A 26,827-nucleotide genomic window follows, 5' to 3' on the forward strand; every position below is an offset into this window, starting at 1 on the left:
TCCTCACAAAACACATTCCCACCTAGTTTTGTGTCATCCGCGAACTTGGAAATACTACATTTGGTCCCCACATCCAAATCATTGATATATATTGTGAACAGCTGGGGCCCAAGCACTGATAGTTGCAGTACCCCACTAGTCACAGCCTGCCAACATGAGAATGACCGGTTTATTCTTATGCTCTGCTTTCTGTCTGTCAACCAATCCTTAATCCATGCCAGTATATTACCTCCTATCCCATGTGCTTTAATTTTGCTAACCAACCTCCTGTGGGGGACTTTATCAAAGGCCTTTTGAAAATCCAAGTATACCACATCCACTGGCTCCCGTTTATCAATTCTGTTAGTAAAATCCTCAAAAAACTCCAACAGGTTCGTCAAATATGATTTCCCATTCATAAATCCATGTTTTCTATGACCAATCAGATCATTATTATCCAAGTGTCCATTTATCACATCCTTTAGAATAGATTCTAGCATTTTCCCAATGTAAGACTGATGTAAGGCTAACAGGTCTGTAATTCCCTGTTTTCTCTCTCCCTCCCTTCTTAAATAGTGAGGTGACATTTGCGACCTTCCAATCTGCAGGAACCACTCCAAATCTATAGAATTTTGGAAGATGATCACCAATGCATCCACTATCTCCATAGCTACCTCTTTCAACACTCTGGGATGTAGACTATCAGTTCCTGGGAACTTATCAACCTTTAGCCCCATTAATTTCTCTAATACAACCTTCTTACTAATACTAATTTCCTTCAATTCCTCATTCCCCCTAATCCCTTGGATCTCTAATTCTGGGAGATTTCTTGTACCTTCCTCAGTGAAGACAGATGCAAAGTAATCATTTGGCTTCTCTGCCATTTCTCTATTTCCCATTATAAATTCTCCTGACTCTGCCTGTAATGGACCCACATTTGTCTTAGCCAAATGTTTCCTTTTTACGTACAAGCTTTTACAGTCCGTTTTTATATTTTATGCTAGCTTACATTCATATTCTATTCTCCCTTTCTTTATCAATCTCTTCGTCCTCCTTTGCTGTATTCTAAAATTCTCTCAATTCTCAGGTTTACTACTATTTCTGGCAACTTTATAGGCCTTTTCTTTTAATCTTGTACAATCCTTAACTGCCTTTGTTATCCACAGTTGACTGCCTTTACTTTTGGGGTTTTTGTGCCTTGAAGGAATGTATAGTTGCTGTAAACTATGTAATATTTCTTTAAAGACTATCCATTGCCTATGTACTGTCATACCTTTTAATGTATTTTCCCAATCCACCTCAGCCAATTTGCCCCTCATACTTTCATAATTTCCTTTGTTCAAATTTAACACCCTGGCTTCCGATTGAACTGCCTCACTTTCAAATATAATGTAAAATTCTATCATATTATGGTCACTCATCCCTAAAGGTTCTTTTACAACAAGATTATTAATTAGCCCTTTCTCATTACAGAATATTAGATCTAAAATAGCCTGTTCTCTAGTCAGTTCCTCAAAATATTGCTCTAGAAAACCAGCCCTAACACACTCCAGAAACTCCCTCCACAGCATTCGTGCTCATTAGGTTTAACCAGTCTATATGCAGATTGAAGTCACCCATGATTACTGTATTACCCATGCTACATGCTTCTCTAATTTCCTGATTAATTCCATGTCCCACATACCACTATTGTTTGGTGGCCTATAAACAACTTCTACCAATGTTTGCTGCCCCTTGCTGTTTCTTAGCTTCACCCAAACAGATTCCACATTTTCTTCTTCCGATCCGAGATCCTCCCTTATTAATGTACTGATCCCATCCCTTATTATCAGCACAACACCACCTCCTCATCCTTTTTGCCTGTCCTTCCTGAATGTCGAATATCCTTGAATATTCAGTTCCCAGTCTTGGTCACCCTGTAGCCACATTTCTGTTATGGCAATTAGATCATATTACCTCTATTGGGGCCTTTAAGTCATCTACTTTGTTGCGAATTCTGCGTGCATTCAGGTGCCCTTAACCTTGTCTTCTTGACATTCTGCATTCTAAGCCTAGTTGATGCTGGCTTTTGTTTCGCCTGCCTTTTAATATCACTTGCTATTTTCCTACCTCCTGTTACCAGCTTTACTTCCTTCAAATTTGAGCTAACCTTCAGGTTCCCATCCCACTGACAAGCTACTTGAAACCCGCCCCAACAGCACTAGCAAATCTCCCTGTGAGGATGTTAGTTATAGTCCTGTTAAGGTGTAGCCCATCCATCTTGTATAGATCCCACCTGCCCCAGAACCAATGCCTCAGAAATCTGATGCACTCCCTCCTACACCAATTCTCCAGCCACGTGTTCAATCGATCAATCCTCCTATTCCTCTGCTCACTAGCACGTGGCACTGGGAGTAATCCTGAGATTACTGCTTTGGAGGTCCTGCTTTTTAATTTCCTTCCTAACTCCCTAAAATCTGCTTTCAGGACCTCATCCCTCTTTCTACCTATGTCATTGGTACCAATGTGGACCATGACCTCTGGCTGTTCACCCTCCCCCAGAAGAATGTCCTGCAGCCACTCCATAACATCCTTGACCCTGCCACCAGGGAAGCAGCACACCAGCTTGGAGTCACATTTACTGCAGCAGAAATGCCTGTCTGATCCCCTATTGATTCCCCTATCACTATTGCTCTTCCTCCCCTCCTGAGCAGCTGAGCCACCTGTGATGCCACGGACTTTGCTGTAGCTGCACTACCCCAAGGAACCATCACTCTCACCAGTACCCAAAATGGAAAACTGATCAGCAAGCAAGATAGACTCAGGGGACTCCTGCACTGCCTGCTTGGTTCTCCTAAGACTGCCTGGCGGTCACCCGTTCCCTCTCTGCCTGCATGCTTCTAACATGTGGTGTGATCACCTCCCTAAACATGCTATCCATGTCGTCCTCTGCCTCACAGATGCACAACAGTGACTCCAGCCACCGCTCGAGTTCTGAAACCTGGAGCTCACATTTCTGCAGCCGGTGACACTTCCTGCAGATGTGTTCATCTAGGACACATGGTGCATCCATGACTTCCCACATACCGCAGGATGTACCACTTGTCCGAGCTGACCTGCCATAATGTAACTTTAAAAACGTTTTATTATGATGAGAAGTAAAATAACTTACCAGTTACTCACCAATCAACTTCTTCCCCTGTGCCAAAGACAGAGTCGGTTACCAGAGGCTGAAAAAAGGTAGAAGAAAGGAGCCCCTCCCTCACGCACCAAACTCCCACTTTACACGCTGTGAACTCAGATTTATTTTCTTTTTAATTTATAGTTTCCCTCCTTACCGAACTCCTTCAATTACCAAACTCTCTTGTTCACAGGCTGTGCCTTCCAGCAGCACTCAATGCAGACAAGCAGCACTGAGAGTACCCTCAATTTATACTCTGTAAACAATGCTATGCCAGCTGTGCTGGAGCTCTGCTAAAGCTCAGAAACCAGTTTAAGCTAGCTACCTAATTAACTAGCTTCAGTTACTCTAAGTGTTAGTATACCCCTGTTTAAAACGGCAAGAAACCTAACTTACCTGTTCACTGAAACAGGAATTTCAGTTAATTGTTAGATGTAAACAAAACAAAAACTAGTCTTGACAGATTAACGCTTAAAATTTACTCACTTACCAAATTCCCTTCTTCACACTCAGTGCAGACTCAGTCTGATTGCTTTTCAGACTGGAGGATGGTAGACAGTGGTGTTCGCCAAGGTTCAGTGCTGGGACCACTGCTTTTTTTTTTGCTACATATAAATGACTTGCATTTTGGAATACACTGTAGAGTCTCAAAATTTACTGATGACACCAAACTTGGAGGTGCAGCGAATAGTGAGGATGATATGAACTGTCTGCAACAGAGTGGACAGACAGGTGGCAGGTGGAATTTAATATTGACATGTGAGGTGATGCATTTTAGAGGAAGGCATAGGGACAGACATACTATACTTAATGGCACAGTTCTAAAGAGTGTGCCGGAACAGAGAGAACTGGGGAGCTTGTGCATCGATCTTTGAAGGTGGTTGGACATATTGAGAGAGTGCTTAGTGAAGCATATGGGATCTTAAGCTTCATAGATAGAGACATAGAGTTCAAAAGCAAGGAAGTTATGTTGAATCTTTATAAAGCCCTGGAGTATTGCATCCAGTTCTGGTCACCACACTTTGGGAAGGATGTGAGAGTCCTTGAGAGGGTGCAGAGGAGATTTACCAGAATGGTTCCAGGGATGGAGGATTTTACTTACGAGGTTAGGTTGCAAAAGCTGGGTTTGTTCTTCTTAGAACAAAGGAGATTGAGGGGCGATTTAATAGAAGTGTACAAGATTATGACAGGCTTACATGAGTTAGACAAGGAAAAACTGTTCCTAATAACAAATGGTACAAGGACTAGGGGACACAGATTGACAGTTTTGGGAAAGAAATGCAGGGGGAATGTGAGGAAGCACTTTTTTACACAGTGGGTGGTAATGACCTGGAACCCGCTGCCCATAGGGATGGTGGAAGCGGAGACAATAGTGACTTTAAGAGGAAGTTCGATGGCCACTTGAGAGAAATAGACTTGCAGGGTTATGGGGATCGAGCTAGAGAGTGGGACTGACTGGATAGCTGACATGGAGTCGATGGGCCGAATGGCCTTATGTGCTATAATTGACCCTATGATTTGTCTTTAACAAATCATGTTGGCTGTCATTTATTCACCCATGTGTTTCCTAGTGATGAATTTTGTCCTGGATTGATGGCTCTGAATGTTTCCCCAACACCAATGTGAGTTTAAAATGGGTTTTAAAGTTACAAAGGATTTTGATAGCAAATAGGGAAAGGCTATTTCCTCTCCTTGGTGACAAGGATATTATCAATTTTAAATGCTCAATGAGAGAGCTGAGGAGAAAGTTCGTCACATAAAGGGTTGATGGAACATGGAATGTGTTGCCACAGGGAACGATAGAGCGGTCATTGCAATTCTTGAGAAAATTAGATGAATATTTGAAGATATGATGCAGGACTCTGGGGAGTAGGGCAGGAAATTAGTTTTGGATTACTCTTGCAGAGCCAGCACTGACATAATGGGATAACTGTGCTATCGACACCTCTGGCTCAATTACACAAGTCTGTGCAATGGGAGCATAACTCTTGTCCCAAATAATGTAGTGAACCAGTGCCTATAAGCAGTCGTGCTACTGGAATTCAGCAATGCATCTACCCCAATATTTATGGAATATAATGACTTTGAAAGGAAAATCTATTCCATTAAATTCTGAATTGTGCCTCTGCGTTTATAAAAATGTACAGCTACATATCTGAACTCACCCCTTATGAATTGTGAAAACATTACATACATCTAGAAAAATGCTAACTAGAAACTAACATCTAAACATGTACCCTGCCCACTGGACTCACTTTAAGATGTGTATATTCCTATTTTTCAACAACTCAATCCAGAAATGAATAGGAATTTAATTGAAAGCAAGAAATCTTGCAATGGTGGGATGTCTGTGGCTCACTCAGGAAGTTAAGAGTATAAAACTAAAAAAAGAGGTTTAGTGTTGCACAAAATAGTTGCAAGTCTGGGGATTGGCAGTGTTTTAGAAACCAGCAAAGGGCCACCAAAAAGTTGATAAAGTAGGAAAAAATAGAATATGAAAGTAAACTAGCCAGTAATATAAAAACAGATTGTAAGAGCTTTTATAAGTACATAAAAATGAAGAGTGTAGCTAAGGTAGACGTCAGTCCCTTAGAGGCAGAGACAGTAGAAATCAACGTGGGGAATGAGGAAATGGCAGAGACATTGAACAAATATTTTGTGTCTGTCTTCACAGTAGAAGACACAAGTTCCCTACCAGAAATAGACAGTAACCTAGGGGCTAGAAAGAGTGAGGAAATTAAGGATATTGATATCAGCTAAGAAAAAGTATTGGAGAATCTTGAGGGACTAAAATCTGGGGACCAGATGGCTTGCATCCTAGGGTTCTAAGAGATAGCTGCAGAGATAGTGGACACGCTGGCTATCATTTTCCAGAATTCCTTAGATTCAGGAATGGTCCTGTCAGATTGGAAGTTGGCAAATGTTTACCTCCTTTCTTGAAAAGCAGTGTGAGAGAAAACAGGGAACTACATGCCAGTTAGCCTAACATCAATCGTTGGGAAGTTGCTGGAAACTATTATTAAAGAAGTCTTAATATTGCACTTGGAAAAGCACAGTATGTATAGAACAAGTCAGCATAGTTTTACTAAAGGTCGATCCTGTTTAACAATTTTATTAGTTTTTTGAGGATGTAACTAGTAGGGTAGATAAAGGGGAACCAGTAGATGTAGTATACCTGGATTTCCAAAAAGCATTCAATACGGTGCCACATAAAAGATTAATAGGCAAGTTAAAGGCTCATGGTGGTGGGGGTAATATATTAGCATGGATAGAGGATTGGTTAACAGACAGGAAGTGAGCATAAATGGGCATTTTCAAGTTGGCAGGCAGTGAATAGGGGGTGCCGCAAGGATCAGTGCTGGAGCCTCAGCTAGTTGCACTCTACATTACTGACCAAGCTACACACCATCCTGACTTGGAACTATATTGCCGTTCTTTTACTGTCGCTGGATCAAAATCCTGGAACTCCCTTCCTCACAGCGCTGTTGATGTACCTACACCCCAAGGACTTCAGCGGTTCAAGAAGGCAGCTCACCGCCACCTTCTCAAGGGCAATTAGGGATGGGCAATAAATGCTGTCCTAGCCAGCAACACGCACATCCCCGGAACAAATTTTTGAAAATGCTCCGAACCAGTTCTGCTGCTGTGGAAGATGGGGGATTAGCTGATTTTCAGAAGCAATGCCAAATGTGTGAGAGAGGTTGCGGGGGGGGGGGGGGGGGGGGGGGCAGGCAATGGGGAGAAGTGCACTCAAGAATTCCCTGGTGGATGATAAGTCAGGAAGTAAGTGCTGGGGATGGGGTGCAGGTAGACAGAACAAATAAGAAATTTTATTTTAGAAAAGTACAGCAGCAATAGTTTACTGTTTCCCTTCTTTCTATCCTTAAGCTAATGTAAAATGGAAAGATCTTTCATTTTAAGTGAGCTTCTTTGGGGTGGTGTAAAATGAAGACAAATATTTAATTTCAGATATTTATTAGACCTCATTAAGTTTACAGAAACATTTTGAAACAGTGTAGACATCAACTCTCGATAAATAATCTGGTGTTGACAACACTGGGACCATCTTTTATCTATCCATTTTATTTGTTCTGCCTCTATGTTGGGCGTTCACGGGGTCTTGTGACAATGTTCCACCACAGTGGAGGAAGGTCACCCTCCTTACGAGCAGGGGGAAGAGCCTCACTCTTAGGATTTTCAGTCACTTCCTCCTGCAGTTGCTTCGTCTACAGAGTGGAAGAAAATAAAATGTTACCACATAGACACCCTTCAGTTCCTTTAATGCTTCCTTCTGCACAATAACAAGATTAAGTAATTCCACAATACTGTAGGCAAGCCAGTTAAAACTGCAATGATTTTTGACCTGGAAGTCAGTACCGTTCATAAATAGTTTGGGTCTAAGTCCATATATTGGATTAAATTTAGAAGCTTAAACCCACTCTCAATCATGATTTGATTTTCAACATCTTTGTTGTCTAAGGCCAGGTTGTAGCCGCACTTCGGCTTAAAAAAAATGTGTAAACCAATTTTTACTACAGACTTTTAAAATTAAATACACAACTGATCCATTTGTTTGATCAAATCACCTGGCTTAGTGCGATTTGGGTTGAGAATTATTGCAACACTAACATTTTGAGGACTTGAATTTTCAGTGCTTCTATCATCGTTAAACATCTCCAATCAGAACATGCAATGGAATGTTAAACACTGCCATCAAGTGGTGGGATGCATACTTCGTTATACCTAAGTTTCTGATAAATCTGGCAATGAAGGAAGGCAAGAGGAAGGCATCTTAGGAACATAGGAAGAGCAGCAGGAGTAGGCCATTCAGCCCACTGAGCCTACCCCACCATTCAATATGATCACGGCTGATCATCCACTTCAATACCTTTTCCCCACACTATCCTTATATCCCCTTATGTCATTTGTATCTTGAATCGCATTTATGTTTCAGTGCTGTATGACTCTATGATGATGATGATGATGAAGACATTTCAAAGCACTTTACAGCCGATGTGGCAATCCGCAGGATGGATCCACCCACCAACCTCCCCGACACCCCCCACCACCACTCTAAACAGAAAGGAGAAAGATATCAATGGGGACGCTACTCTATTAGTGTCAGCTGTTGTTCAGTTGCTAGCACTCTCATCATTGAGTCAGAGTGCACAAGATCTAGGCTGACAAGAACACAAGAAATAGGAGCAGGAGTAGACGATATGGCCCGTCGAGCCTCCTCTGCCATTCAATATGATCATGGCTGATCTTCAGCTTCAACTCCACTTTCGTGTCTGCTCCTCATATCCATTTGATTCCCTGAGGGACCACAAATTTGTGTCTCAGCCTTAAACACATTCAATGATGTTGCATCCACAACCGACAGGGGTAGAAAATTCCAAAGATTCACAACCCTTTGAGTCAAGAAATTTCTCCTCATCTCAGTCCTAAATGATCAGCCTCTTATCCTGAAACTGTGCCCCCTTGTTCTAGATTCCCCAGCCAGGGGTAACAATGTCTCTCTATCTACCCTGTCAAGCTTCTTCATAATCTTGAATGTTTCAGTGAGATCACTTCTCATTCTTCTAAATTCCAGAGAATACAGACCCAATCTACTCAGCCTCTCATCCCAGGGACCAATCTAGTGAACCGTCACTGTACTGCCTCCAATGCAAGTAGATCCTTCCTTAAATATGATACCAAAATTGCACACAGTATTCTTGGTGTGGTCTTGCCAAAGCCCCGTACAATTGTAGCAAGACTTTATATTCTTGTACTCTAATGCCCTTGCAATAAAAGCCAACATGCCATTTGCTTTCCTAATTGCTTGTTGCACCTGCATGTTTTTTGTCTTCCTTGTGTGAGTACACCCAAGTCTCTCTGAACAACATTTACAAGTTTCAAACCTTTCAAAAAATATTCTGTTTTTCTATTCTTACGACCAAAATGAATAACCTCACACTTCCCCATATTATACTCCATCTGCCACCTTGTTGCCCACTCACTTAACCTGTCTATATCTCTTTGTAGCCACTCTGTACCCTCCTCACAGCTTGCATTCCCACCTAGCTTTGTATCATCAAACAGATACATTACTCTCTCTCTCTTCGTCTAAGTGATTAATATAGATTGTAAATACTGAGGCCCCAGCACTAACCCCTGCCAACTTGAAAATGCCCCATTTATCTGTACTCTCTACTTCCTGTCCATTAACCAATCCTCTATCCGTTTTCATATATTACCACCAACTCCAAGAGTCCTTGTCTTGTGTATTAACCTTTGTGTGGCACCTTATCGAATGCCTTTTGGAAATCCAAGTATACAACGTCTACTGGCTCCCCTTTATCTACCTTACTAGTTACATCCCTAAAAAATGTTAATAAATTTGTCAAACAGGATTTCCCTTTTGTAAAACACTGTTGGCTTGTTCAAATCATACTATGCTTTTCTAAATGTATTGTTAAGACTTCCTTAATAATAGGTTCCAGCACTTTCCTGACGACTGATGTCAGGCTAACTGGCCTGCAGTTCCCCGTTTTCTCTCTCCGTTCTTGAATAGTGGTGTTACATTTGCTAACTTCCATCTGCTGGGACTGTTCCACAATATAGGGAATTTTGGATAATCATAGCCAGCGCATCCACTATCTCTGCAACTACATCTTTTAGAACCCGAGCAGCAAGTAGGTGTCGTCTTTTCAAATGAGAAGTTAAATCAAGGCCTTGTCTGCCCCCCAAGTGGACATAATAGATCTAGTCATTATCAATTTGTGGGCAACTTGGCTCCTGTTTCCCTACATTACAACACTGACTGTACTTCAAAAAACACTGCGTTGGCTGTAAAGTGCTTTGGGATGTTGTGAAATTGAAATGCAAGTCTGTCTGTCTTTTATATAGAAATTACAACACTGGTGTAAAGGCTGTTAGGAACATAGGAGCAGGAGTAGGCCATTCAGCCCATCGAGCCTGCCCCATTCAGTACGATTATGGCTGATCTTCCACTTCAATGCCTTTTTCTCACAGTATCCTCATATCCCCTTATGACATTTGTATTTAGAAATCTGTCAATCTCTACTTTAAACATACTCAATGACTGAGCTTCCACAGCCCTCTGAGGTACAGAATTCCAAAGATTCACAACCCTTTGAGTAAAGAAATTTCTCCTCATCTCTGTCCTAAGTGGCTTCCTCCTTATTTTGAAATTGTGTCCACTGGTTCTAGACTCCCCAACCAGGGGAAACATCTTACCTGCATCTACCCTGTCTATCCCTTTAAGTATTTTGTAGTTTTCAATGAGATCACCTCTCATTCTTCGAAACTCTAGAGAATACGAGCCCAGTTTCCCCAATCTCTCTTCATAGGATAGTCCCGCCATCCCGAGAACAAGTCTGGTGAACCTTCGTAGCACTGCTTCTATGGCAATAATATCCTTCTTAAGGTAAGGGGACCAAACAGTCCATGTTGGTGTTTAACCTTGTTACGATCAGATGAGGAGGGATTGAAAGGCTCCCCTCTTATCTCTCTCCTTGTTTGACCGCAACAGGGTTTATTTCTTTTAAGTAGTGGATGTGCTTACCAATTCAGTGAGTGTTTAACCCTTTATGTGCTATGATCATAAAAGAACTAATTGGACAATTTTTCAAGAGTCTAAACAAGAAAGAGGTTAGTTTATTATACTTAAAATCAGAAACCAATCCAAGTAAAAATAACAAACTATCGTCCAACTTTCTCTCTCTCACTCACCCACACACACACACACAAACCAATAGGTTGCAGAGTGAAGAAAAATAGATTGGTGTCCAGAAAAAAGTAAAATATACTGTCTGTGGAGTCTGGTAAGTTAGTGGTCTTCCGGATGAGCTCGCGGTCCTGAAGTTTCTTGGTAGAGGTGGCTACCTGGTTCAGTGTTTTCTTGGAGACAGTGATGTAGATGGCTTTCTCTCTGGAGTATCTGTCTGCAGCAAGGATAGACTTGGATGTTTTGCAGCCCGCAGGCAGAGTTTGAAACTTACAGTGTTGGGTGGAGAGAGAGACAGACCACTTGGGTCCTGCACCTGTTAGCACAGATGCTTGTATGATGTGTCCAAAAGAAACTCCATGTTTTCACAAAGATGGAGAGACTGTCACATGATTGTCCCAGTGTATTCTCTTTTTCACTTTAACGAGAGCCAAGTCTAAGAATTCCCATCTCTCTTAGGTCTCATTGTTTCAGTGTTTACTCTTGTCTCCGCTCGTGTTAATGTTTCAAGATGGCTGTGAATGTCTTGCTAATGAAGGCAATACCAGGTAGCTCATTCAATCTGCTCAAGCCATTGTTCGGAATGAGGGCTATTCAGACATGCATCTCCATCTCGATACCTTGGAATGTGAGGTATTTCAATGCAAATTGCAGTAGCCATCTTAGCTGCTTTCTTTTTAAAAGTAGAATTTAGGTTTCCAACCGATGAATTAAAAATCATCATTCAGCATAGCACGTTCATGACAACCTTCACATGGATAGTCATCTTCATTTTATATGCCTGTTAGGTCCCCATATTCCTCATCACCCTTTCCTTTAAACACCACTCTAATCTATTCTTAAATGTTGATATGGTCCCTGCTTCCGTTGCTAACTCCAGTTGTGCATTTCAGAGTTCCATAACTCATGGTTTTTTTTTAAAAAAGCTTCTGTTCGCTGCCCTTAATCTCTTTATTTAGTCATTCTGGATCCCACAATTACTAGAAACAGTCTCTTTCTATCTACTCCATTCCCCCAGCTCCATTACAATTTTACATGCCTATATCAAACCACCCTGTATTAGTTGTTGGCCAAGAGAAGAGGCAGGTGATGGTGCAGGGGAAGGAGCTCACCCCACTAACCTGCAAGAGGAGACATATAGGTGGAATGGGGGATATAGGTCCTCCAAAAAGCAACCAGATTACCGTAGCCAAGTCCATGCAACTGTGACAACAGTAAAAGTTGGTTTCTATTCGTCTGCTCTCTGATCAGGCCATTTCTACGGATCTAAAGGCATCACTTCACCAAAATATTTTGAAAGGATTTTATACAGGTGATAAGCCAGGAATAAAGGAACAATACAGCACAAAGTCCATGCTGCTGTTTTTCACCAAAGTTGCTTCTTCTAATACAACTGTTCGTTCTCCATACTCTTTAATATTCCTCTTTTTCAGTCAACTAATTCCCTTTTAAAAGAATTTATGAAACTCTTCTTTGCATTGATCTGTGACAGAGAATGCCACATCCTAGCCAATGAAAGTATTTTTCAAAGTAACAATCTTTATTTTTTAAATAGGAATATATTGGTAAATTAACTTGCTATATGACTATTTGCCACAATCTTTACAAGCAAATGCTGGTAGAGTTTTGTACATCCACTACAATACCATGCTATTAATACATTTGATTGCATCGATGATTTGTCAACCATGCAATACTGCAGGGTCCATGCAGATAGAACTTATTCAATGAAATTGTTTTGAAGCAAATGTAAATCAGATAACCAAGATACTTGGAACTATTATCGTATTAATGGACCATAGTGAACAATTCAATGGCCTTGTACCCACCTCTTTCTCCCAACTCAAGAGACGTAACTTCTTCCATTGCTCTCGCTTAGCAAAGTAATCTGGGTACATTGCCTTCTCAGAGGGATGCCAGTAATCCAGATAGCATTCAGGTGTCTACCAGAAGTAGAGGAAAACATACCTTAAATAAATTTAAAAGTGAGGATTTAAAGAATAACTTCAACACAGCAATAAATCAACTTTTTGATTCTCGCACATCAGCAAGAGGGCATCAACAACTTTGGGGAAGCAGTTGAGAAATTTGTAGTCACCTGTTAGGCATATCAAAGCAGGATACAAATAGATGCAAAACCATCTATGCTTCAATCAAAGCTTACTAGTCTAATTCAGAGTCTTGCTTATAACCTGTATGAGTTTACCTCACAGACTTAAGGCACTAATTCTCTAGATGATAGACCATAGACTTCTCCCCAAATTTATCATCTTAAAGTCTCCAAGTTGCTCATTATCAGAAAAAAAGTGTACCAAGCCTTGATAGAACAGTCTGGTCAGCACTATGTAAGCAGATTGGACAATTCCAGGTCTGTGCTGAGTTAGGAAATCACAGCCAGTGCATCAGTAGAACTGCTACAATTAACACCAGTTTCACCAGGCTGTGAAGATATTAATAAAAACTGACCACCCTCCAACAATCCCTGCTGGAAGCAAGCATTTGAAGATCTGGGTAAGAACAGGGTTTCTCACCAAGAACAGTTTAAAAAAACACTAAGGTTGCTATCAGATCAGCCAAAAGGTTAATGGAAAGATCATTGACAACTGTGGCAGCAATGGGAAAAGCTTTATGAGCTACAAAAAGAGTCAGAGGCTGTCAAAAACTCTTCTGAGGGCTTGGAGGATGTGCAGACAGGTTAGAAAGGACTGTCAGGGTATGGTGGATAGACTAAATGAGTACAGTGTATCAGTCTTCACTCTTGAAGATGATGCTCAACTAAGAATTAAACTGTGCCATTAGCAACAAAAAGTGTTATTAAAATATATGAGCATACGGTTTAGAAATAATAAGGAACTTTAAAATAGCTAGGGCGTGGACAATATCCATCCAAGGGTCCTTAAGAAGATGGGACAAGAGCTATACCAGCCTCTTGCTTCCATCTTTAATAGTTAGCTGGAGATTGGCTCTTCTCTTAGACTGGAAGGAGACTAATGTAATTCTAATCTTGGAAAAGGGGATAAAGGCAGACCAAGGTAACTATGAGCCTATTAGCTGAACATGGGTAATATGTAAGATGCTTATGAGCATCGTTAGGGATGCAATATATCACTTAGACAGAGAAGACCATATTAGGAACATCTAACACAGCTTTTGAAAAAGGTCATGCATGATCAATTTGCATTTTTTGAAGACGATACCAGGATAGTGGACAAAGGAAACGTACTAGACATAGTACAACTGGACTTTTAGAAAACATTTGATAAAATGCTTTTCTACAAGATAAAAACTTGAAGATTATGCTATGTGCAAGGGTTAGGACTGTGGAAGATGCTCAACTCCTGCAAGATGATCCAGATATGTAGTATTTACAAGCCTCCTCCCACACTACTTCATCTATACCTATCTGCATACTATTCCCTGTGGTAGCAAGATCCACATTCTAACTAACAGAAAAGGAAATGCCCAGCAAAGACACATCATATTCCTACTTTTAAGATAAGAACTTTATTCAATGTGGACGCTTTGAAATTGACTTTTCCATTTAAAAAAGTGGAAAATTTGCTGCAAGATGACCGCCAAAGGTCAGATGACCTGACCTCTATTCAAACTGTCTCTCTGTCTCGAGAGGACAAAAGGATACATTCCAGACTAAGAGATGTCGACTACACCCATCCTGAGACTATCAAGAGACATTCCCGAATTGAATGGTTTTCTTCTGAGACAAAGAAGGTGTGAGGTAGACACATCATAACAGAATAGTACCAATTCAAACATTATAAGGTAGCCATAGATTCCACATCCTGGTCTAGTGGTGGTCACATCAGGAGAGAAGGCCATGTGTCAACTAACAGAAACTCTAATTTGATGGATTTTGACCTCTAGAGAGAGAGAGAGAGAAGGGAGATCACAGCAACGTCACAGAAAAGCAGTCCAGCCAGGGGCTGTGGAAGGATCCAGCCTAAACAAGCAGCAGCCCTGGTGCTAATTCTACACTTCAACTTAGTGCAGCAGAGAATTGAAAGTGACCACCAACTCCAGTCTGAAATGTCAATCACCACAGTTTGACTTCGAAGATTCAACAGGTTTACCAAAAACCACGAACACCTATCACACCTTGAACTCTTTACCATCTTTCTATCGTCTCTTGAGAGTATATGTGAGAGTGAATGCGTGTGAATGATGTTGTGGACATTTTGGGGATTGAATAGTGTTCAATGAATTGTTAATCTTCTGTTTTAAACCACAAGAAAACGTGTCATTTGTCTGTTTATTTGACCCGAAAAACACTCAGGAGATAACTCAACATTCTTAACAACTGCGGTCAGCTGGGAGGTGAACAGTAGAAACCACCACACCTCCAACCACCTGTCCATAACAGAAGTATCTCTTGAATTCTTTATTGAATGTGGTGCATAAGGCATCACAACTGTCTGGGACGGGCTACAGGGACCAGTAGGTCTTTTCCTGTTCATCATTTTTATGTTTGTAATGGCCTTTTGTGGGTAATAATTTACTGACCCTCCATGTCTACGTTCACATAGGATGAACACTGCTTGAGAAAGACCAGACCTCCAGTTTGAATCACTATATTCCAAGTGGAAGGGTACAGGGGAGAAAAATGGGATGATAAAGCAACTTAGCAGCAGTTTCCTTATAGAGGTAAAGAGAGAAACAATATAATGTCAAGGCTATTTTACAAAATCACGCGCCTGACAGAGAGCTTTGCCTGCTTGAAGTATGCCAGTAACACAGGCACATGCTGTCCACAGATCTGCATCCATTAAAATAAGGGGTTAGAAAACTGTGGGCATACAGCACAAAAATTCCTGATAAGCGCTCCCAGTTAAACAGAAAAACTTACGACAAATTGGGAATCAAAGACGTAGGGTTTGTTGCAGTAGAGGCTGAGGTGCTGGGAGACATAAACAGAGGTGATACAGTGTCACCACTATTGGGAGGATGTAATTTACCATGTAATAAGTTTACATCAGCAGTGCCTGTAACAAATGTGAATATAGGAATTCATAAATAGAAAAACTTGACTAGAAGCACACAGATACAATAATTTTAATATATTACCACTCAATTGACAGTGGTACTGCATATGCCAAGTTGGAGAATATGGTCACTCTCTTACTTGCCAATATTAACTTGGTGTTGCTGTTTCTCTCTCTCCCTTTTCTACTACTATCATAACTCCACAGACTAAGAAGGGAGCCACAGAATGGCTGCTTGTTGCATTTGGGATGTGGCTAAAATGTGGTCCTCAGAGGCCCCCTTCCCATTTTCTTTCCCACTCACTCATGTATTTGCCACACCCCCACCCCTTCACATTCCTCACACATCCAAAACTACCTCACCTTCCCACTACTTATTCCCCTTTCTACCTCCTCTCACTCCCATCACTACTCCTACCTCTTCCTCCCCCACCTTGCACCAGTTATTCACCTCATTAATCCTTCAACTGCTTTTCCTTCCCCCAAAGGCAGGTGATGAGGGGCCAGGCGTCTCTTCACACTCAGTTTGTTGCCTACCCTTCCTTCCTGTCCATTTTCCTCAGTGTCTTCGTTTGCTTTCAAAATTCAACTTATTTAAAAATAAATGAAATTAGAACAAGAGACTGCCTGTCTTTCTCTCTACATGTATCTATCTCTCGCTCTGTCCCTCCCCTTGTTTCACAAATATTAGAAATTAGGAGTAAAAGATTAGCATCAAACTTCTCTAAGTGTCGAAACACAGGAAATGTATACAGATGTAAAAATTTATTTTTACATATTATTGATACAAATTAGTTTATAGTATAGATTTCACCTCACACCTTGTAGCAATCATATCTCTCATAGGATGTGCCTCCTGGTGAATCGGGGAAAATGTAGGGCTGAGGATGCTGCATAGACCAGAATTCCTCCTCACCAGCTTTCAGCAGCTTCATAGCCTTTACCATGTCCTTTTCATCTTTATGTTCATCAAACCTTGCTCGCAGCATGCAGGCATAAAAACGGTATTTGTCTCTAATTAGGAAAAAAGTAAGTATCACAAACCAGCAGTATTTAATTTTAACCCAAACAGTATTTTCACAATTCATTCCAACAGATAGATACAAAATGAAATGCTCTCTGCACCAAATGAGATCAAACAAATACAGTACACACCGGTAGAGTAATGGAGGTAAAACCTGTGGAGTCATTCAAGAGGCAGCTGGATGTTCAGCTTGGATGAGGGGGATTGTAGGTTTATATGGAAGGATAGGTTAGGTAGGTCAAAGCAGCCACTTCAGCAGTATTTAGGTTTTTTGGTTTTAGCAGGCTTAACACTAGGGGTTCAAGGGGGAGAAGCAACAGGCATTAGTTACTGGCAATAGTCTTAAAGTCAAAAGCCTTAAGTTTTGAAAAATGCTTGGCATTAGTGAATTCTAGTTATAAAGTTATCTTTAAGTTGGTAGAATTTGTGCAAGGTTGCATTTCCTTCACAGATTATAAGTGAAAAGTGCTACTGGTTAAACCAGGGTTGTCCAATACATGGCCTGCCAAAGTTTTCCTTCTGGCCCACGGATGAAAACTGCACTCAGCATTCCTCCTCCTTGCTGCACGGTTTTTGCCCTCAGCCATTTGCTTTCAGGGATGTAAAATTTCTTCCGGCCCGCCAAAGATTTCTACTACAATCAGCCGCCCCTGCTGTTTTCTGAGTGAGAGCCTGCTGGGAAATGCAGTCCCCTGCTCCCCAGTCCTTATGGACAGAACTATAATCTGGGACATCAACTCCCAGAGAGCACCGCATGCTTGCGTGGTGATTGGCTGTGGTCCAGCGGCGTGACCCTGGAGGTTAACGAGCAGAGCAGGTCACGACGGAGATGGTAGTCGCGGTCAGACTGGGGAACCGACAGCATGCTGATTAAAGTGCAGGTGAGCTTGAGGCTTGTGGCCTAGGCCTGCAGGGCAGGGGACTGAGGGGAGGGGAGGGGGGAATATGAGGAAGCACTTTTTTTTTTTACACAGCAGGTGCTAATGACAGAGACGATCAATGGCTTCTAGAGAAAGTTGGATGGCCACCTAAAATAAATAGATTTGTAGGGCTATGGGGATCGAGCCGGGAAATGGGACTAACAGCATAGCTCCGCAGAGAACAGGCATGGACCCGATGGGCCAAATGGCCCCCTTCTGTGCCGTAAACGACTATGACTCTAAGAAATCACGAACACTCCTGACATGGACATCTATGTGGAATACTCTGCATCGCTACACCAAGTGTGCGAGCAGACATTGACTATTTGTGCAAGCATGCCCGATATCTCATTAAACCAGTGTTCAACGATGTAAGTTAATAAATTAGTCTTCTCATTTAAAGCTTGCTCACTAAAATGCGCATTGTTTGTTGTTTTGATTAATATTAAAATAAATTTCTCATGCCTTTATCCTTCCAAAATTTGCTTCCCGATTCCTATGTAGGACAAAATTTGTAATGTGGCCCCTCATGCAAAAAGGATGGACACCCCTAGGTTAAAAAGAAACCTATGACCAATTGCAATGGTGTTTCTTCAAATTTATTGAAGTCCCTATTATATATTAAAAAAGACCTCAAAATCTTTAAAGAAAAACCTACCTTCAAATAAATTCTTCGTTCAATGGTGCTTCTCCCACAGTAGATGCCATTATGCATCAATGCTCAATATCAAGCAACCAGGCTTAATCTTACCCTTATTCGACATTTGCAAACAAATGTTTCCCAGTGGACATCATGGATAGTTCAGGAACAAGAACCCAAGCTCATTTTTTCCTCCTAATCCAAAAATGTTAAAACTAAGAGCCACATGGACTCGATGGACTGAATGGCCTCCCTCTGTACTATACGATTCTATGAATTGGCTTTTGATGGTTGAGAGGAAAATAACTGAGGAAACAGTAACTTGAAGGCAACGTCCAACAATACAGCAGATGTGGAAACTCCATTGGGGGGGGGGGGGCGGGGGAGAATATAATAAAGTGGAGAATGTTGATTGATGGGAGACTAGGGATGGAGCAATCAGAGATAGTCGGTGATTATTGTTATGGTGCAGGAGGTGTAAAGAAAGTTTTTCTTTATATTCTTCAAACACACTGTTCACTGCCCTTCAAGGGGCATGGGGATCAAATACAGTAATTCATCCATTATACTGTGCAAGGAATAGGGGCAGTAAACATAAGAAATAGGAGCAGGATTACACCATTCAGCCCCTGGAGCCTGCTCCACCATTCAGTAAGATCGTAACTGATCTGATTGTGACCTTAACTCCACTTTCCTGCCTGCCCTCCATAACGCTTGACTCCTTTGTTAATCAAAAAAATCTGTCTAACTCAGCCTTGAATACATTCAATGACCCAGCCTCCACTGTTGAAGAGAATTCCAAACACTAACGACCCTTTGAGAGAAGAAATTCCTCCTCATCTGTCTTAAAAGGGAGATCCCCTAATTTGAAACCATGCCCCCAAGTTCCAGATTCCCCGAGGGGAAACATCCTCTCATCAACCCTGTCAAGCCCCTTAAGAATCTTATACATTTTACTAAGATCACCTCTCAATCTTCAAACTCCAACGAGTTGTAGGCCCAACCTGCTCAACCTTTCCTCATAAGACAAACCCCTCATCCCAGGAATCAGCCTAGTCTCTGAACTGCTTCCAATGCAAGTATGTCCCTCCTTAAATAAGGTGACCAAAACTGTACACAGTACTCTAGTTGCAGTCTTACCAATGCCCTATATAGGTGTAGCAAGACTTCCCTAGATTTATACTTCATTCCCCTTGCAATGTGACATGAAGGAAGTTGAATGTGATATGAAACCATCAGCAAAATGGATGAGTTTGGTTGAGTAGAAAGAATCACTGATAGTAAGGAATAATGCAAGAGAGTCAGAGGTATGGAGATGCCATGTTAATGGGAAAAGAGTCAAAGGATAAGCCACTGATAGCATAATATAGCAATCTGGAGTAAACTAGATGGCCATGGATATAGATCAAATAGACCACATTTTGGGAAATTATTTCAACATGGTACTAGACTCTGTCAAAGGCTTTTGGGATGTCAATGGTATTGACAAATGATTTGAAGAATTCAACAACTGAATTACAAAGACGTGAGTAGCTGCCCACAATAATTCCTGCAGCACTTGAATTACTATGGCACCAAGACGACCTAGCAAAATGGAGTCAATAAGGTTCAAGGGGACCATCCTCCAATGTCTGGAATAACATCTGAGACAAAGGAATTTGGGTGTGGGAGGCCAATCAGTGCAGCCCTGGGATACCATCGCAGAAGGACCTCAGGGAGCATTCTTAACCCAACACTTACCATCTGTTAAATCACTGACCTTCCTTCCACCCCAAGTTCAGGAGCGGGGCTATTTGTTGACAATTCTATACCGTTCAGCTCCATTCACAACTGCTCTGATTATGTAACAGCCTAAAGTAGAACTTGGGCATCTATCTATATCCAGGTTTGGGTTGATAAATGGCAGGTAACATTCATGATACACAAAGGCCAAGCAATGACCGTCTCCAAGAAAATGACAATTATCCATCTGACCTTCAACTGTCATCTAGCCCCAGCTGACTAGAAGCTTAATTGAACCAGCCAAATCAATAAACTGATGAGAACAGGGCATAGGTTGTGGCTCTGCAACAAGTACTCCACAAAGTCTTTCCACCATTTACAAAGCTTTAGTCACAAGTGTGATGGATTAGTCAACACTTGCTTGGATAGATGAAGATACAGTAGCAGTCAAAGAAGCACAATACCATGCAAGACAGAACAATCTACGTCACTGGCACCACTGCCACTGGACTCAATATCTTGTCCCTTCATCACCAGCACAATGTGGCTGCAGTTATGTATTATCTACAGGATGCACTGCAGCAATTCATCAACAATTATTTCAACAATTCCTCCCAGCCCTGCAATCTCTACCACCTTTCACAACAAAAGGGGCAATATGGTGAGAACATAATAACCTTCAAGTTCATCTCTAAGTCACACACCATCCTGAGTCAAAATTGTGGAATTGTCTACCGAATACTATCACCACAAGAACTGCAATGGTTCAAGGCAGCAGCCCAGCATCACCACCTCAGGGCAAGTGGGGAAAAGCAATAAATCCAGCTAAAATGACCCACATCCCAAGAACAAATTTAAAAAATATTGTAACATAAGCAACGCAACTACCAGTGGAACTATCATTCTGAAAGCTATACCTTGCTCATGGATTAGGCCACAACTTTCAAGATGTTAATTTAAGAGTTAACAAAAGGTTTGATAACTTTACAAAATCCTAGTGAATGAGCAATAGTGCGGTAGTTAGAATGGTAAGAGAAAATACATTTCATAGAAGAGGAATCAAAAGAAATGACACAACAGAGACAAGTTTGTAGGCAGGCACCTTAAGGATCAAGAGAGCATACCATCAGGACGTAAGCTCTTAGTCATCAGGAGAGTGTGACATTTTCAAAGGATAAACAAAGGATGCAAATCAATATACGGGTCGGATGAAGTTGGCACACAAAACAGAAGACATGCTGAAATCTTAAATTACTTAAGTCAATTAAAAAAACCTACACCAGGTGCAAAACAAGAACTTTAACAATGTACCAAGGAAAATATGCACAATGTCAGATGCTGCTTCATCTTTCCAAAAGGAAATTAAACTATTTATTTTCAACACTGTAGAGAACCGTGTTACCAATTCTATATGCAACTAATTAATCCAACTAATGAATTTTATTTGCATAATAAATCAATAATATTCACTTGTTCTATACATACTTGTATATGTGAATTATCTTATACTCACTTTAACATCATAGCTCCTCTCCCTCAAGGCCCAATCAGCACAAGAAATATGAATTGTTATTTGTCATTTTTCAACACGAAGGCAAATTCTGACAGCATGACTGAGTAGGCAGGCCTTTTTATGCTATACTTTTGGTATTTTTGTTGCTAGAAGCAAGATTGCCCCCAAAGGGTGAACTTTTGCAGTGACTGCAAAATAAAAACAACTGGTGCAAGTCCTAGCCCAAGTATATAACATACTGGAAGTTTTATCTTTTAACATTTACAAAATAAATATTTTCCTAATTTCTGAACAAAGCCTGATGTAAATTGAGACATAAGTCACACCAGACTAAGAAACAAAGCCAAGAATTTGATTTTCATACAAAAGTTCATATTATATGGCATTATTAATAGGGGCACAGAGTACAAAAACAAGAAAGTTATGTTAAACTTGTACAGAACACCGGTTCGGCCTCAACTGGAGTATTGTGTCCAGTTCTGGGTGGCACACTTTAGGAAAGATGTGAAGGCAATAGAGAGAGTACAGAAAAGATTCACGAGAATGGTCCCAGGGATGAGGAACTTCAGTTACATGGATAGATTGGAGAAGTTGGGACTGTTTTCCTTGGAGAAGAGAAGGTTGAGAGGAGATTTGATAGAGGTATTCAAAATCATGAGGGGTCTGGACAGAGTAGATAGGGAAAAATTGTTCCCATTGGTGGATGGTGCGAGATCAAGAGGGCACAGATTTAGGGTAATTGGCAAAAGAAGCGATAAAGACATGAGGAAAATTTTTTTCACTCAGCTTAGGAGCTGGAATGACAGTGGTGGTGGAGGCAGGTTCAATCGAGGCATTCAAGAGGGAACTGGATTATCTGAAAAGTAAGAATGTGCAGGGCTACGGGGAGAAGACAGGGGGAGTGCCACTAGGCAAATGGATCCTTCAGAGAGCCAGTGCAGACATGCCAGGCCAAATGGCCTCCTTCTGTGCTGTAACGATTCTGTAAAGTTTGGAAACTAAGTCCTGGTGAAATATTCCTCCTTCCCAAAATGTTAACCTAATTTATCAGTTCTGAACCAGTGTATTTATTCCAGCATGTTGATTTTATTTCTGATATAGTGCATTTACAAAGTGTTCTTAACTCTCACACTGAAATCAGATCAGTTTTTAAAGCTCAATAGTTTAAAAGTTTGTCCTTTTGTGAATTATACCAGATCTCAAACGGTATTCCTTACAATAAATTAGATGTTATAAGGGAGAGTTAATGGATCGTGTATATTCTGCTAAGGTGAATCAGAGTTGTTAAGGCTACAAAGTCTAATTGTTAGAAGCAATTCCGTTTCGAGTCAGAAAATTGCCATCTGATGATGGGAAAATGTTTTATGGTTCCAGATTTACGTTAACGCTTTAAAATAAAATGTAGTTGTAATAAAGTAGGCAGCTGGAACTAAAACAGCAAAAGCTGGAAAGACAGTCGGTCAGGCAGCAACTGTGGAGAGAGAACTGGAGTTAACGTTTCAGGTCGATGACCGTTCATCAGAACCCCACTCTCTCTCACAGATGCTGCCCGTGTGTTTGAAGCTTTTTGTGTTTCCGATTTCCAGCATCCGCAGTATTTGACAGTTGCAAACATACAACGCACAATTTTTTGATATGCAAACATTTATGCATTCTGGCGCACTGCAACAGTTCAGTTTAATAGTAAATAAAATACTAAAACAAAACATCTCGTTACTGCATTTCAACACTGAGAATCTTCTGTAAATTGACGAGTGAAAACGCCGACTGCTGCCTGTCAATTCCACTCAAGTGCCACAAGCTTCTCTGACTCTGAACCCCCCCCCCCCCCGTAAGTGACTCAAATGAGAAAAAGACCTAACCTGAAAATGCACCACGACTCTAAGTGCCGCAGGGCCCTTTTGTAAAGCCGAAGCACTTTCTGCTGGTGGGTCAAGTAAGCAGCCATTATTCAATCCGTCCTTTCCCGTCACCTTTCCGTGCGGAGAATCACGGGAAGGCGGAGGACCACAGACTGCTTCTGGGAGGAATCACGGGAAGGCGGAGGACCACAGACTGCTTCTGGGAGGAACCACGGGAACGTGGAGGACCAACTCACCACGGACACAGCACCACCTGTGGTAGCATATAAAATCAGCCAAAAGGGAAACAGCTTCTTGAATTCTCTCCCCAAAGTTATCACCATTGTTATACTGGCACTGTTTAATTCAGGGGCTTGAGGGTCATTGATGATGTGATGGTGTGCAGGTCTGTTCGCATCTGTGGGAGCTGGCTTTCCATGAAGGTCACCAGCCTTTTGATGGAGGAAGCCATGCGCTCACATGCTTGAAACCTGGCATCAGTCATGGCAGGCATGGACTTTTCCATCATCAGCTCATGGCTGCGCATGGCCTCTGCTGGATTTTATAGAGGTATAGAGTTATACAGCACAGAAACAGACTCTTTGGCCCATCGTGTCCATGCCAGCCATCAAGCACCTATCTATTGTCATGGTCCTGGTGTTTTTTTTCCGGGAATATGCGGGTTGCCTTTAAGGCTTGCAAGGGATCAGTATTGCTTTAAGAACCAGCAAGCCTCAGGAGTTATAGGATGGTGCATTTTCGTTGAAAGGAGTTCTGGAAGGCTATTATATGGCAAACGGGGTTTTGAGGAGGCCTGCCGATGAAGACTGGACAATTGTTGAACAGATAGTGGTACCACCTAAAAATCGACAAGGATTATTAAGGTTAGCACACGACATTCCTTTTTCAGGACATAGGGGAATTCGGAAGACCAAATCACACATAAGCAAATATTATTAATGGCCAGGTCTTACAAAGGATGTGAGACAATTTTGTAGGGCATACCACACCTGTCAAATGGTGGGAAAACCACAACCTACCATAAAACCAGGGGATGAGGTACTGGTGTTGTTGCCATCACAGGGAGAACCAGTAAAAGCACGGTTCAGTGGCCCAAATAGAATGATAAAAAGAGTGGGTAAGGTAGATTACTTGATTGACACCCCGATCGCCGGAAGAAGAGCCAGTTGTGTCACATTAATTTGCTCAAACCATATTACCGCAGGGAGGAGGATAAGCCAGTACAGATATGTCAGGTAATCGGGACTTTGGAGAAGGAAAAGGATAGTGAGGATGAGGCAGAAGTAGGCCTTGGAAATTCTCAGATTGAACCTCTAACTATCCCATTAGCGAATGCAGAATGGCTAGGAAAATTAAACAATAGGGTTTTATACATAGAGACAAAACAGCGTGAAGTCCTAACCAGGGTTTTTACACCATTTCAAAACGTTTGTAGGGATAAGCCAGGATGTGCAACCTTAGCCACACATGATGTGCGTATAGGGGGAGCCATTCCTTTAAAATTACATCCTTGTTGCTTAGGTCTAGACAGACAGGCCCAAGTGGAAGCAGAGGTACAATGCATGCTGAAGGGCAGCTTAGATAAACCTAGTCAGGACAGCTGGAACTCGCAGATGGTCTTGATGACTAAACCTGGTGGGACGGCTCAAACTTGCATAGACTCTAGAAAAGTCACTGTGGTAAAGAAGGCAGACTCCTACCCAAATTCTCATTTAAAGGACTGTATGGACAATATGTCTTAAAGAGACAGATGTGTTGGAGGGATACTGTCAAATTCCTTTGACACGCCAGGGTAAGAAAAAATAAGCTTCTGTTACACTGGACAGGGTTTTCCAGTGTCAAGTGATGCCACATAGGTTAAGGGGTGCTCGAGAAACTTCTCAGAGAATAGTGAACCCAGAAGTGGTCAGTGCTCCTAGCTGTGCAGCTCACCTGGCTGAGCTGATGGACAATAGGGACCCTTGGAAGGAACAAACAAAACAATTGGAAGACGATGCTTGTAAAATTGAAATGGGTTAATTGGAACAACATTTTTTAAAATTTAAAGCCGAAATGTTCTGATGGAACTTGTTGCTGTAGTCTAAACATTTTTTTTAGAAATGTGTATATCTGTAATGTGTGAAAGAAAAAAAAGGTTAGCATTTTTTAAATTTGTATTTTTTTTAATCCATTGTAATGAAACGCATTTCAGGAATGGCGCTTCATTCCGCTAGGGGCAGAGGTGTCATGGTCCTGTAGTTTTTTTTTCAGGAATATGCAGTTGGCCTTTAACACTTGCAAGGGATCAATATTGCTTTAAGATCCAGCAAGCCTCAGGAGTTATAGGATGGTGCATTTTCGTTGCCTTAGAAACAGCCATTTGGAGACTGCATTTCAAAGGGTACATTCTTGTTACTATAGATACAGCCACTGGGAGTGAGTCTCATGCGATACATTTGTTACAATTCAGTTTTGAACTGGCTTTTAGTTGACAATTTGTTCTAACACAGACACAGAGGACACACGGATACAGACAGCTGTGGTGCTTAGCGCACCTGAAAAAGAGCTCTCAACCATTTAAACTGAAGGAATAGGATTTTAGTCATTTTAATTATTATCTCTCAAAACTCTAAAACATCAATTCAAAACAGAGATCTCTGGTAATTCAAACTGAAGGGAAGGAAGTCAGACTATGACAATCTTTTATCCCTCAAAAACTCTAAAGTCAGATTGATTCTGTTGAAAGTGTTTGCGAGCCATTAATTGTTGAAGTTTTCTGGAGAAGGAAAGCAACATTCTGTGAGGACTTCAAGCAACATTGGGCTGTAAATTTGCAAGGACTCTAATTTTTTCTATTTTAAATGTTGTTTATATCTTCATAGTGTTCAAGAATTTAGTTCTTCTAATTAAAGAGTTAACTTGTTGATTTAAAGACACCTCATTCGGGGGTTAATAGATGGTACAATTTGGCTGGGTCTTTAATTTGGAAAGTTTTAAATGATATGTTAGGTGATGTGTGGAGCAATGGGATTGAATTATCAGTGCGATTCTCCCACCACAATCAGAATCATATATTTTGATGGGGGGCTTTGACAGGAGTGGTCGGTCGTAACATTATTCTAATCCCATTTTCCAGCACTTGGCCCGTAGCCTTGTATGCTATGGTGTTTCAAGTGCTCACCTAAATACTTCTTAAATGTTGTGAGGGTTCCTGCCTCTACCGCCCCTTCAGGCAGTGTGTTCCCGATTCCAACCACCCTCTGGGTGAAATTTTTTTTCCTCAAATCCCCTCTAAACCT

General features: G+C 41.3%; 1 protein-coding gene across 1 annotated transcript; it reads right to left on the minus strand.

Annotated features, from left to right (window-relative positions):
* Positions 1-7,097: 7,097 nt before the first annotated feature.
* ndufb9 (NADH:ubiquinone oxidoreductase subunit B9) lies at positions 7,098-23,697 on the minus strand. Its single transcript, XM_068032439.1, has 4 exons — positions 23,550-23,697; positions 16,690-16,882; positions 12,701-12,814; positions 7,098-7,365 (listed from the first exon to the last, which is right to left on the minus strand). The coding sequence occupies exons 1-4, from the start codon at positions 23,633-23,635 to the stop codon at positions 7,237-7,239; spliced, it is 522 nt and encodes a 173-aa protein (XP_067888540.1). The 5' UTR covers positions 23,636-23,697; the 3' UTR covers positions 7,098-7,236.
* Positions 23,698-26,827: the final 3,130 nt, after the last annotated feature.

The sequence above is a fragment of the Heterodontus francisci genome, chromosome 5 (assembly GCF_036365525.1).
Source record: "Heterodontus francisci isolate sHetFra1 chromosome 5, sHetFra1.hap1, whole genome shotgun sequence".
NCBI classification, from domain to species: Eukaryota; Metazoa; Chordata; class Chondrichthyes; order Heterodontiformes; family Heterodontidae; genus Heterodontus; species Heterodontus francisci.

What these genes read in the sequence shown, in the direction of transcription:
- ndufb9 (XM_068032439.1), bottom strand. Translation starts at nt 23,635, where the DNA reads ATGGCTGCTTACTTGACCCACCAGCAGAAAGTGCTTCGGCTTTACAAA. An exon ending in GAGTCGTGGTGCATTTTCAG is followed by an intron (nt 16,883 to 23,549) that starts GTTAGGTCTTTT and finishes TTTCCTAATTAG; the next exon opens with AGACAAATACCGTTTTTATG. An exon ending in TCTTGAGTTGGGAGAAAGAG is followed by an intron (nt 7,366 to 12,700) that starts GTGGGTACAAGG and finishes TCCACTCTGTAG; the next exon opens with ACGAAGCAACTGCAGGAGGA.